The sequence below is a fragment of the Siphateles boraxobius genome, unplaced genomic scaffold, assembly GCF_051911475.1.
Source record: "Siphateles boraxobius isolate OS27281-9 unplaced genomic scaffold, OSU_SipBor_1 26, whole genome shotgun sequence".
NCBI classification, from domain to species: domain Eukaryota; kingdom Metazoa; phylum Chordata; class Actinopteri; order Cypriniformes; family Leuciscidae; genus Siphateles; species Siphateles boraxobius.
In genome coordinates, this window is record NW_027508876.1 from 21,601,959 (window position 1) to 21,614,286 (window position 12,328).

At 36.9% G+C, this 12,328-nt stretch overlaps 1 protein-coding gene across 8 annotated transcripts in view; it reads right to left on the reverse strand.

The window, feature by feature from the left end:
* cnksr2a (connector enhancer of kinase suppressor of Ras 2a) overlaps positions 1-12,328 on the reverse strand; it is a 92,300-nt gene that overhangs the window by 57,038 nt on the left and 22,934 nt on the right. For all 8 annotated transcript variants that reach the window (XM_077244873.1, XM_077244869.1, XM_077244875.1 and 5 more), the window contains exons 2-3: positions 9,985-10,148; positions 5,344-5,546 (exon numbers count right to left, since the gene is read on the reverse strand). In XM_077244873.1, the coding sequence (XP_077100988.1) occupies positions 5,344-5,546; positions 9,985-10,148 (367 nt within the window). The remainder of the gene's footprint in view (positions 1-5,343; positions 5,547-9,984; positions 10,149-12,328) is intronic.

Genomic DNA, 12,328 nt, shown 5'->3' on the forward strand with positions numbered 1-12,328 from the left:
AAAATTATTTATTTTTATTCCTAGTATGGTTAACTTTTAATTTTAAAGAATAGAATTTTAAAATCGGATTATTCAGTACGAAAGGCCAGAAAAGGAGTGGATTTGAAAACAGCTGAGCTGAGAGTAATATCAAAAACTATAGACCTCAGTTAGAGTAAATGGCAAATTTAAAGTGGCACAAATAAAAATGTGACTGTGAGGATAGGAAGTACACTGTGTTCGCAATGATGTGCATAGAGGTTGAACATTCCGTCTTTTCACAAACTTAGAATGACATTTTAAGTGTTTTGTTGCCTGAGTTACCACCAATATGCAAGTACTGATCTATTATGCCTCTTACAGGGATAGTTCACCCAAAATTTACATTCTTTCATTAAATTCTGCCGTTTGGAACGACATAGGGTGAGTAATTAATAACAGAATTTAAATATTTGGGTGAACTAACCCTTTAATGTAATCGACAGGTAAACAAACCTACCGGAACTTCTCCTGCTTTTTAATAGGCCACTCCCACATGGAGCTCCGCCCACAGTGAATGATAATGAGGGAAAGCCCACAACAAACCGAACAGAAGCAGCCAGATATCATTAAACGATGATCACCGGCTTGGCAAGAGTGGCAGAGGAGAGCTGGTGTCAGCCTGGATGGATATCAACCAATAACACTTAAGGGACTGAGACTCTCAAGTCAGTCATAATGTCTCTTGGCTTCAGATCCATTCACCTGCGTTAGTCTAACTCTGTTCGTTCCTCCTTCTCTCTCTCTCTCTCTCTCTCTCTCTCTCTCTCTCTCTCTCTCACACTCACTCAGAGTTCCTCCTGTTCTTCCACTATGTCTGCAGGGGAGACGACAGCTCTACTGGGGACTGTTTTGGCAGAGAAGAAAGGCCGGGGAGCGTAATTAGGCCATCATTAATGAAAGCGGGGAACGAGGTACCCCTCCCACCCGGTGGCCTTGTTCCTACAGTGTGCGTTCCTGATAATGGATACTGAAACTCAGAAACCGCCCTAACCCAAACACTGACTGGCTACAAGATCACCTTAGTCAGCATGCCGTGAGCTGGTGTGGATTAGTGCTCTCAGCTGGATCCCAATCCAGACTGGGCCAATGTGAACTGTGTGTGATATGGACCGCTCTCAGGTCCAGGATCAAAAAGTGGGGTTGCGGGTGTCTGGGCACAGCAACAGAGAGATGGCGTTCTCAGTGGGGTGTAGCTGAGAGGATATCAAATGCCTTCTGATGGAAAGGGTCCTACTGTGCGGTGCTGTCCCAGTCCAGAGCTTTAAGCCAGGCACAGTACCAGAGGGAGCTGGACTGAGTAAAGCAGCTGGGTGCCAAATGGATCATTCAGCACAAACCACCCACTTGATTTACATTCATTGCAAAATTAAAAAGTAGAAATATTACAGCACTACAGTCTATAACTTAAGTATTTTATGACGGGTTTTGTAATGACAGTGATTTGCAGCGACAAAGCAACAAAGTTAAGGAGAATTCAAATTTATGATTATAAGTAGCAAAGCAGTACAACGAGCACACATTTGTCTACTGTCAGCTCTGTCTAACACACTTTAACATGTCAGGTCTCAAAGATAATGTTTTCTCTTCTTCTGGCCAAGTTTAGATTTTTTAAATTTATTTTAACTGATCCAACAAATAGATAAAGATAAAGATGTTCACAAATGCATTTTTATATTTGTTATAAAAAATTGATTGTTCAAGGTTTCAAGGTATTTTTTAATTGGACAAAATTCTGTTCACTTTTTTTTTTTTACAAATGCTTATTATGCTTATGCTTTTTAAAAAGCATTAGTTACAATATGTAATTGTTTTCGCTGCTATAAGCGGAATTATGGAACTTGTCGTCATGCCGATGGATCAAATAATGTTTATGGATGAGTGAATAGGTTGTTTGCAGTCACGTGACTGTGTTGACGCGCAAAATTCAGATGGAGGGCAGGAAGTGAAGAACGCAATGGACGAGATGGAGGAAAGTCCGTACTGTACTACTTTAGACGCTATTACAAGAGATTTTATTATTACAAGGTCGGGACGGTAGGACAATTCTAAGGGCCCACACACTTTTGGGGCCACCAGAGATCGATTTTATTAATGGAATGGGTGCGGTAGGGGGCCCAACCACATATTCTTTCATAGAGCCCAAAATTTCTAGTTAAGTCCTGAATTAATACTCACACAGGTCAGTTTATTAGACGAAAGAAACTTGTGAGGTAACGCGCTGTTTCACTTGGTCTACACTATCATACCAAACTGCATTTGAGTGTGTTAAAAGTTATGTTATTCTATGTGTTAGTTTGTTGGCTGTATGAGACTAGCAGTTAGCTAGATCAACATTAGAATAACATACTGATCATATTCTAACATTTCATCATGTTGAGCTATATAACATTGATTTGTTATATGTACATTTGCTCACCTGTCTAATAAAGTACATGCAAGAGTGGAGTCTCTGTCAAGTCCAAGTTAGTTGCGGACGTGGAGCTCTCGGCATCTCGAAAACGCCACGCTGATATTGATCCTCGTTTTATTTCTCCTTTAGTCCCAAAGTCTGCTTGCCATGGCCCATAATGTTTGAACGAAAGAACAACAGCGTGAGCGTGCCACTAGATGTAATGCAGTTGTCCACGTCTGTCGCCATGGTTACTATGGCAGTACGAGTGGAAACCAGTTATAACGCGAATTTTAAACCATTGACAGGCGACAAGTGAACATGGACGAGCCATTATTTAAAATTGGAATTTCTCTGAAATTAAAAATCTTTGGGAACTTTTGGGATGTTGTAAGTACACAAAAAGTGATTTTTGGATATTTTATTACAAAAATCTTACATATTGTACTTTAAATTAATTTATACAGCTATTATTGAACAAAATCATAAACACATTAATTATTATCTATTAATATTAATATAATTTAGTATATATTAAAACAGTTAATTGTAATTACAATGCAAAAAAATCAACATGCAATCAAGAGGTAAAATAAAATCTTGTTGTTAAAAACTATTGTTTTCTTTTGAAGAACATACAGTTCTTAACTTCTGGAATCACAAATTGTCATAAATTGTGGTTAATTAATTTACCTATATTGACACTCAGTTTCTTTTAATTATATATTATTGTTAATATATACTGTATATCTTAGTTATACTCCTGTTAATATTACATTATACAGGAGGCCTTCGAATATTAAGTTTGAGTCAAAAATGAGTCATAAGAGGATGAATGGATGTGAAATTATTAGTGGCACTGCAGAATATCTACAGATTTTTCCTCACAATCAGCAGCACCAAAAACGGACACAGATTCCACGTGGACCTATGAAAAGAAAAGACAGTTTCAAACAACCACTGGACAGAAATTTTCCATTTCTTACTTTCTTCACGTCTCTCTCTCTCTCTCTCTCTCTCTCTCTCTCTCTCTCTCTCTCTCTCTCTCTCTCTCTCTCTCTCTCTCTCTCTCTCTCTCTCTCTCTCTCTCTCTCTCTCTCTCTCTCTCTCTCTCTCTCTCTCTGCTCATCAATATATCATAATAATAATTATAATTAGGTTTATTTATAAAGCGCCTTCATAAAGCGGAGATAACATAAACAAATCAAACATAAGTATGCATCACATAGTACATATACCCATACAAATATACAGTAACAAAAAAGCAGAGGAGGGTTGGAAATACTGTGAGAAAAGATAGGTTTTTAGTTTGAATTTGATCATATAATAGATTTGTGACACAAAGGAAGAGAAGTTGTCACGTGTCACAAAGAGTTGGAGGAAGAGAATTCAAAAGTTTTGGAGCCACAGCACTGAATGAACTACCACCCGAAAGACGAAAACGACGAAAACGAGGTACAGTAAGCAGTTTTAAGTCAGATGACAAGAGAGAGTGAGGAAGTGAATAATAGTAGAAGTTCAGATAAATAATTGGGAGCAAGTCCATGAAGACATTTAAAAGTTAAAAAGAGAACTTTATACTACAGTAAATGCAGAGAGGAAAAGGTATCCAATGTAGATTATAGAGCAAAGGGGTTTATTTTATCAGATTTCATGACTTGATTGATGACTTTGTCAGCAGAATTTTTAAGATATTGTAGTCTAGTGATTCATAAAGAAATCACAATGAACAGAAGCAATGAGGGAAAAATGTAGACCTGAAAGAAGCGGAAGTTACTGAGAGAGAAATAGTCTGTGTTATATAAGACCTCTATCACTCATCTATGTACCTGATTGCTGAGGGCTGGAACACAAATCCACATGATTGAATTCGAACAGACAAAAGCTGGCCTCATGCACACTAAACAAGAGACCCAAGTCGCTAACTTCTGACCACCCTGCGACACAGAAGTTGTGACTCTGATTCTAAGTGCCATCCCTTGACGGGAGGGAAGATCGTGCACAAAATGATTTGCACAAACAGGAAATGTTCCTGGATCAACACCCTCTGTCATTCCTGGAATGACATAGGAATCACAACCGTATCTCTGCGCCTAAGCCCAAAATCAGAGGCCTTCTTTAAGGAACAACAAAGGATGCCAATGCAGGAATACATACTAAATCCAGATGAATCCATAAACTAATTCATACTAATAATACAACTCTTACCATTCAATCGTCTGGTCGGTAAGATTTTTTTTAAATGTTTTTGAAAGAAGTCTCTTATGCTCACCAAGGCTGCATTTATTTGATCAAAAATACAGTAAAACAGTAGAAAAAAAATGGTAAAGCTGAATTTTCAGCAGCCATTACTCCAATCTTCAGTGTCACATGATTCGTGAAACATTTCTTACTTCATAAATGTTAAAAACAGCCGAGCTTTATTGATACTTCTGTGGATATCATTATCCATTTGATGGACAGAAAGTTTAAAAGAAAAGTATTTATTTGAAATAGAAATCTTTTGGAGCATTATAAATGTCTTTGTCACTTTTGATCAATTTAATGCATCCTCACTGAATAAAGGCATTCATTTCTTTCAAAAGAAATCTTACTTACTTGCAGCTCTAGATCTACCACTATCAAGTCATGAGAATTCAGTCAGTTACTCACGTCACAACAGCATTTATATGAAAATCAACAACAAAAGAGGACAAAAGACCCTGGATTTCAGGAGGAGACCCCTATTAACCTTTAAGGTCATACTTCTTCAATCTTTATCTAATGTCAGACATCCTTTTCTCTACGAAAGGGCACTGAATGTGGCTATACCCCAACTTGACACATTAATGTGGAATTTGAATTCAATTGAAATCAAACATGTGTATATTTATATTAAGTACGTATTAATTAATGTATTGATTAGTGTGTATGCGGCTCTTAGCAGGACTAACCTATCCAGCCAGGCCAGAAGGCTCTTAGCGGCAGCGATGAGGTCCACCACAGAGGTGAGGAAATCGTTGGGCAGCTTGCGGGTTGTCCGACCATCATAATGGCCACTGCGTCTGCGGCCCGTGATGAAGTTCTGCAGGTTTTTGGCGGAGGCATTGAGCTTGTGAGAAAGGGTTTTCAGGTTTTCTGTCTCCAGCCCATAATTCTGTCAAACAGAGATAAAGAAAATGAAATGCTTTAGGGACAAAACTCCAACAATTGTAGGAATGACTCAATCAGAACATCGCTTTTTGTTTTCCCGCTGTTCTTTTCAGTGTCCCTTTTTAGATACATGACTCTCCTTTCTCTGTTTTCCATTTTATTGTGCATTATTGGCATGAAAGAAGTTGTACATTTGCAATTGTGAAAATTTTGAATGTTACTTGACAAAGGCTTGCCAAATAAAAATAAATGTATTTAACATTAATATAATGATACATTTAAAAAGTTACAGTAAATACTTATTTTACTAAAAAATAAGCATTAAAAAATCAAATAAAATTTGTAACAATAAAATAAAATTGCCAATCAATTAATTTAAGAAGGAATAAATAACTTCAGTTATTACCAAGGTTAAACTAAAGATGTATTAGGCTACAAGAGCATAAATTTGGTAATAGAGATGGGCACAAAGCACATCACTCAATGGCAGACAAATTCTCTCTCTCTCTCTCTATCTCTCTCTCTCTCTCTCTCTCTCTCTCTCTCTCTCTATCACTCACTCACACCCTCAAAGATCACTCAGAGATCCCAAATGAATATTCAGCACCTGGCAGAGAGAGAGAGAAAGAGTGAGCGCTTCATATGTAGAGGTGTGTTGAGTGGGTGGAGACAGAACAAAAAGTTCAGAGTATGAATAATGCACTGAGAGTCTCTGCTGCCAGCTGATAGGAGCTTACACACGCCTCACTCCTCTGTAAGATAAAGCAATCAGCTCAGACAAATCTGCATATCTATATCTGACAAAACCATGTCAGAAAAAAAGCCAAAAAGCACACTAGTTTTCACATACAGATATAGGCGTCTTTGGCATAGGAAGTAAAAAAAATTAAATTGCAAATGAATTTGCTGTGTTTGTGTTGGAGAGAGGTCGCACCAGGTGCCTTTGGCAGGGTACCAAAGTACCTTGTTCCTCCATAAAGAGTAGGGATCAAGGAGCGAAGTCTATTCAAAAGCAGTATTATGCACATACATTCAGGAGACGGAACACACACATTAGTCCAATAACTTCAATCCATAAACCTTACACTCACAGAAATATGTTTTGCATTATTAGGTGACCGGTGTCCAATTTGATGCTACAATTCTTTCTCCTATCCCATGGTAATAGGCAGAACAACATATTACTGTAAAGGCACAATATGTAATAATTTTAGATTACAGTAAAATATCCAAAAACCACTAGAACAATGTTATAGATTTTGCTGACTTTTGTTGAACTTAAACTATTCCAAAAGTTTCAACATTGTTTAAATTCTGAGAATGAATTGTTGTTCTCTACCATACAATATATTTTTTTAAATAATTGCATGCCATTTAGCAATACAAGTCATCCAGCTTTTACAGTATTACATACTATGATATTCTAATATCAATCTAAGTGTAAATGTGAAATATACATATGACAAATGCAAAATGGTATCTGTGGTGGCTGGGTTTAGAGGCTGAAAATAGAAAATATTATGAATTCAGCATAAAACAACGGAAATCAATGGAAAGTACCCACCATGATAGAAAAGTGTGTGTGTGTGTGTGTGTGTGTGTGTGTGTGTGTGTGTGTGTGTGTGTGTGTGTGTGTGTGTGTGTGTGTGTGTGTGTGTGTGTGTGTGTGTGTGTGTGTGTGTGTGTGTCTGTGTGTGTGTGTGTGTGTGTTAAAGTGTGCATCAATTTCAGTAGGGCCTATCTCCTCTCACATCAGCAGGAGATCGATCAGAGTAATGTGCTCCATCTCGTCCGAAGAACAAATCCCCCACACGCACTCACAAAGTACAAGAACAGGTAATAAACACACCTGCAACACTAAAACAGGTTTGTACAACATACACACAGACTCACAAAAGATACATTAATCAGCTTCATAGTGGTGGGAGACTTGCACACAAGATGGGTGTGTGGTGGTTGGGGGGGGGGGGGGGGGGCACACCACAGCAGATAGCACACCACAATGACAGAAAGATAAAACAATTGGAAGGGGAAGAGTGAGATAAACAAATATGTGAGAGAATGACAGCTTTTTAGAGTTTAGAGAGACAGGAAAGGAGAGAGTGGGCTGCTCTGTGTCTCTGAGGTCAATATGCAGTCAAAAAATAAAGACTCAACAGTTCTCTCGCTTCCATCAATATTTGTGTGCAAATTTGTATCTAAGACGCTTTCGAAGACACCTTACAGTGGGGAAACAAGGCACATCATGTTTTAATTAGTGTTTTTCTAGTCTTATTTTTATACCATTATGGCACTTATGTTTTGAATTTACTTTCATATTTTCAGCTTTCATTTTAATTTGAGTTTGATTAAGTTTTGTATGTTTTATATCTAATATTTATATTTTATTATTTCAGCTTAATTTCAACCAGCAGACATTGTTTAATTTTGATAATCTTACAAGAATAAATGCGAAATTATGAGCAGCAAATGAGATTTGAGAGCTAAAAATGTCAGGGATAGTTTACTCTAAAATTAAAATGCTACTACCATCATTTAAACACCCTCATGTTGTTCAAAAGCTGTTTCCTCCCGTGGAATACAGTATAAAAGAAGATATTTTGAGATATGTGGAAAACAAAATGGTTGGGTTACCAACATTCTTCAAAATATCTTTTGTTTAAAAAAAAAGAAAGAAAGTCACACAGGTTTGGAATGACATTTTTGAGTGAACTATCCCTTATGCTCAGTGTATGGAAAAGAGCAGCAGGAACATTCTGCAAAATATCTAATTTTGTGTGCAGTTTAGGAGAATGATTCAGTTGAAATATAGCTAATTTCATACGCATATGTCTACAGGATGACATTCACACACACACAGCCTGTAAGTAACGTGAATGTCATCAGCTCTGATTTGGGATCAGCGTTCAGAACAGATAGAGAGCACAGCAAAGTCATCTATTTATGATTAACGCTCTCCTAAATGTCAGCAGCACAGGCCAGTGGTTCACAGTCACTCACAAAACCTCACGCTCATTATAGTTCACCTTGTGTTAGAAATCTCACAGATCAGGAAAAGGCAACAAGAAACATGTCTGATAGAAAGACAAGAGGTTGAAGCGAAGATGGAAAAAGAGTCAAACATAAAAAGGACAAGAAGGATAAAGGCTGAGGAGAGACTCAGGATGGTGAGACGGCTCACACGGACGTGATAAACATCTTCCTGTCGTCTGTTCCCTCCCGTCATGTTGCTGACATTCTGAAAGCGTGGGCTGGTAAGTCATTGTTTTAATACCTCAACTGAGAGATTCGAGAGAGAGGAAGTGGAAGAGAGAGAGAGAGAATTAGATGGAAAGCTAGTTATTAAATGCTAGATAATGTAAAAGGCTCAAGCGGTGCAGAGCAAATTTCAGCCTAAATCCTTTCCCATCTCCCACACTGTCAGTACTCTTGGTACCGTTTTGAAAATCATTTTCAAGCAGTCTAACATCTCACAGCAATAAAAAATAGTCAAGAGACACTCATGCACACAGAGCAGATACAGATTAAGGAACAAACCCACCTAGCAAAAAGCCTAATTTAAATACTGATTATAATAGGAAATATTTCCCAGGAGAACAATATTATCATCTTATAAAATTTAAGCTGCAACTCTTAAATCTTGTAACTTTTAAGAGGGCATGAAATGGCATTTGAAACTTGTTTCATCTCCGTAATGTGACGTTATTCAAAGTGAAATTGAATATTAATTTTAAGAGGATTGTAATAAAGAGTCTCCAATACTATTATTATTATTTTATATTTCTTTATATTATTGTTAAATGAAAAACAGTAATATAAAGAAATCATGGATTACCAGAAAATTCTGTCAAAGACGGGGATGTGCTGTGTCATAAATTATATAAATAAATGGTGGGGCAAGAGTTAATAAATAAGTAAATAGAGCCTTTTTTACATTTCTAACTTTTGTCATTCATAGTCAGTACATGCAAACAAACATTTTTGTAGTCTTTTCAGAATGTGATATTGTTTTTTTCTCAAAGTGATATCTCTATATCTTTGTTAACATTGTGCAGTAGATGACTCCACTGGTGTCTGCCAACAAATAAGAAAATAGAGTCATTGGTTAATTTTTTAAATGTTATTATTTTTTTATATTTATTATTTTTTGATTTTTTAATTTTAAATTATTAGATTGTGTTTCTTTTTTTCTGATATACTGTGTGAAATAAGACCAGGTAAATATAATAAGTAAACAGAGTGAGTCTGTCTGCTGTCATTCATTGGCAGTCGAAAATGCAAAACAAGTGTTTGTAGTCTTTTCAGAATGCGATATTGTTTTCCTCTATAAGTGATATCTCTATATCTTTGTCAACATTGTGCAGTAGGGGACTCGGTGTCCACCAGCTGACAGGGTGTTGAACAGCAGATGTAGGATCAAGCGTATAAAGGAAGGCTCTCACCAGAGCGCACAGGAGGTCCACAGCTTCCAGGATCAGCTCTTGGTGTCCGATGCGGGACACCCCCAGATCCTCCAGCTCCTGATGGGTGATCCTCAGCAGCTGGTCACCTCCTACCTTCTCCCGTTCAAAGTTCTTTATATACTGCTGCAAGCAGTCATCCAGACCTGTAGAGACATTAAAAAACATTTACAATCTAGGCTCGACCCTGATTTACTTTGTAAAGATTAGAACATCGCAAATCCATGGTATTTATGGTTAAAGTGCCCAAAAGATAGGAAAGATGGGAGAAGTTCCCCTTAATACAGGAGTACATTTACAGCCAAATTATAACATATTTAGAGATGCATTTAGCTTGTACAAGACAATGATACATAATCCAATATATTGAAACATTTGCAACTGTTGTTGTTATTGCACAAAACTGAAAATCAAAAAGGTTTACTGTCATAAGATTTTTGATCTGATTATATACAAAAACATCTGGTTGTAAATCAGTTTAACAAACTATGTTTGTAATGTAGCCTATTTTTTATATTACTTCATTTAAATGTCTATTTAAATGTCTGAAACCTAAAATAAACATTATGTGGTTGTAAACACTAAATAGTTGTGATATATGAAAAGCACTGAGCGTCTCTGCCTCAAGCGGGAGCCAGAGAGCAAAATCCCTTTTGAATGTATTTCGAATGAAACATAGCAAAGGACGCTATTTTATACAGCTTTTTACAGCGGATGCCACTTAAAACATGGGAAGTCTATCCCTCACAGCCTCGCTTTTATACATGTCATGGTGCTACTCTGAATAAGGTCTATAACAGGCATTTAGAAAAAGAGTGAATATTCATTTTATGCCAACTAAATGAATTACTCTGTCCATAATTCCCTTATTAACAAATGAAAATATATATCCAACAAAAATTAAGAGATCACTATAATCCACTTGCAAAAAATATAGAACTGTTGAGATGGAATAAAAATCACACAGAGGTTAATGTTCAATGAAAAAAAATCAAGTATATAATAAACAATAAATGTATCTAATATTACCCACACCCCCTTGCTTGCAGATACTGGTAAATCAAGCACTGACCTGGTTTCTGTTAGAGAGCAAATGAGTAATGCAGATGCAGTTGCATATTTAATAATTGCTCATCAAAGCATTATTAGCGGACAAGAGCAAGGTTTATGAAATAAATATGTATGCATATTCTGTTGATTAATTTCATAAACATTGCACTTGACCACTATGACTCTGTTTACCCCAAAATCAGCAATGACAAAAACACACAAGGGCTGCCACACTTATACATGATGACTGAGTCAACAACCTGTATTCCGCTCTAACAATGTCGCATATCCATCCAACTGACAGTACATGACAGCTAAGCAACATCATAACCTCTAAGCTTTCCCATGTTTGAGGGAAAGGTTTCATTTGATCACAGAATTGTCAAAGTCCAAAAAATGTGCATGTAAATAGAATTTGTGTGGGTGGGAGCGTAAGTTTGTTTAAATGAGACAATTTTGAGATCTACATTCTAGAAAAAGGTTCAGTGGGGTTTAACACAAAAATATTCTATGTAATGAGAAAAAGGTATTCTTCACCACTGGCAAAATGGCCTTTCTGCTGCCTATGCAGTAGAAAGGCAAACCAATTTTTGAAATTGGTGCTACCTGACTAGATAAAACAGAGGAAAATGGCTGTTGTCTTTCCTTTAGGAAAATCGGTAGGAAAACTTCAACACACTGTGCTGGACATGTTGTCCTCCAAGGTCATTACCAGTTTGCTATGGATACGCTTAACCAGTCAAATACCGCTTTGCTTTACTAGGGAAAAACGTCTTAGCAACCTTTTAGTCAAAATTGTTCCCGGGTGCAAGAATTCAAAGAGTAAACGTTTAACAGGACAGGAGCGAGTTATTTCCGGTTTCCAGTGAACTATCTAGCGCATTGTAGGTAGCGGCTAAAGGCTGTAAAGAATCGTAATAAGTATGGAACACTGTGACGGAAAATCTGAAAAGACTCAATGTTTGTAGTTTCATTTCAAAACTGGATGACAAACACAGTATTTTAGGCCAAATGGAGGGGGAAAAACTGCAAGAAACTGCTGTTCTGTCAGTTCCATCAAACCAAAACGCTGTTGCGTACATGTAAGAAAGATGTTATCATATTGTTCCATTTTTACCATAATGCTGTTTAAAGAGTTGAAAAAGTACGATACAATTTTCAGTGTTAAACCCACTCTTACAATAACTGTTTATTTAATAACCTTCAAGAAAAATGTTGAAGTATTTGTAGTCTTCACAAAAGCCCTGGAGCTGTCAAAAGTCTGCCTGAAGACGCG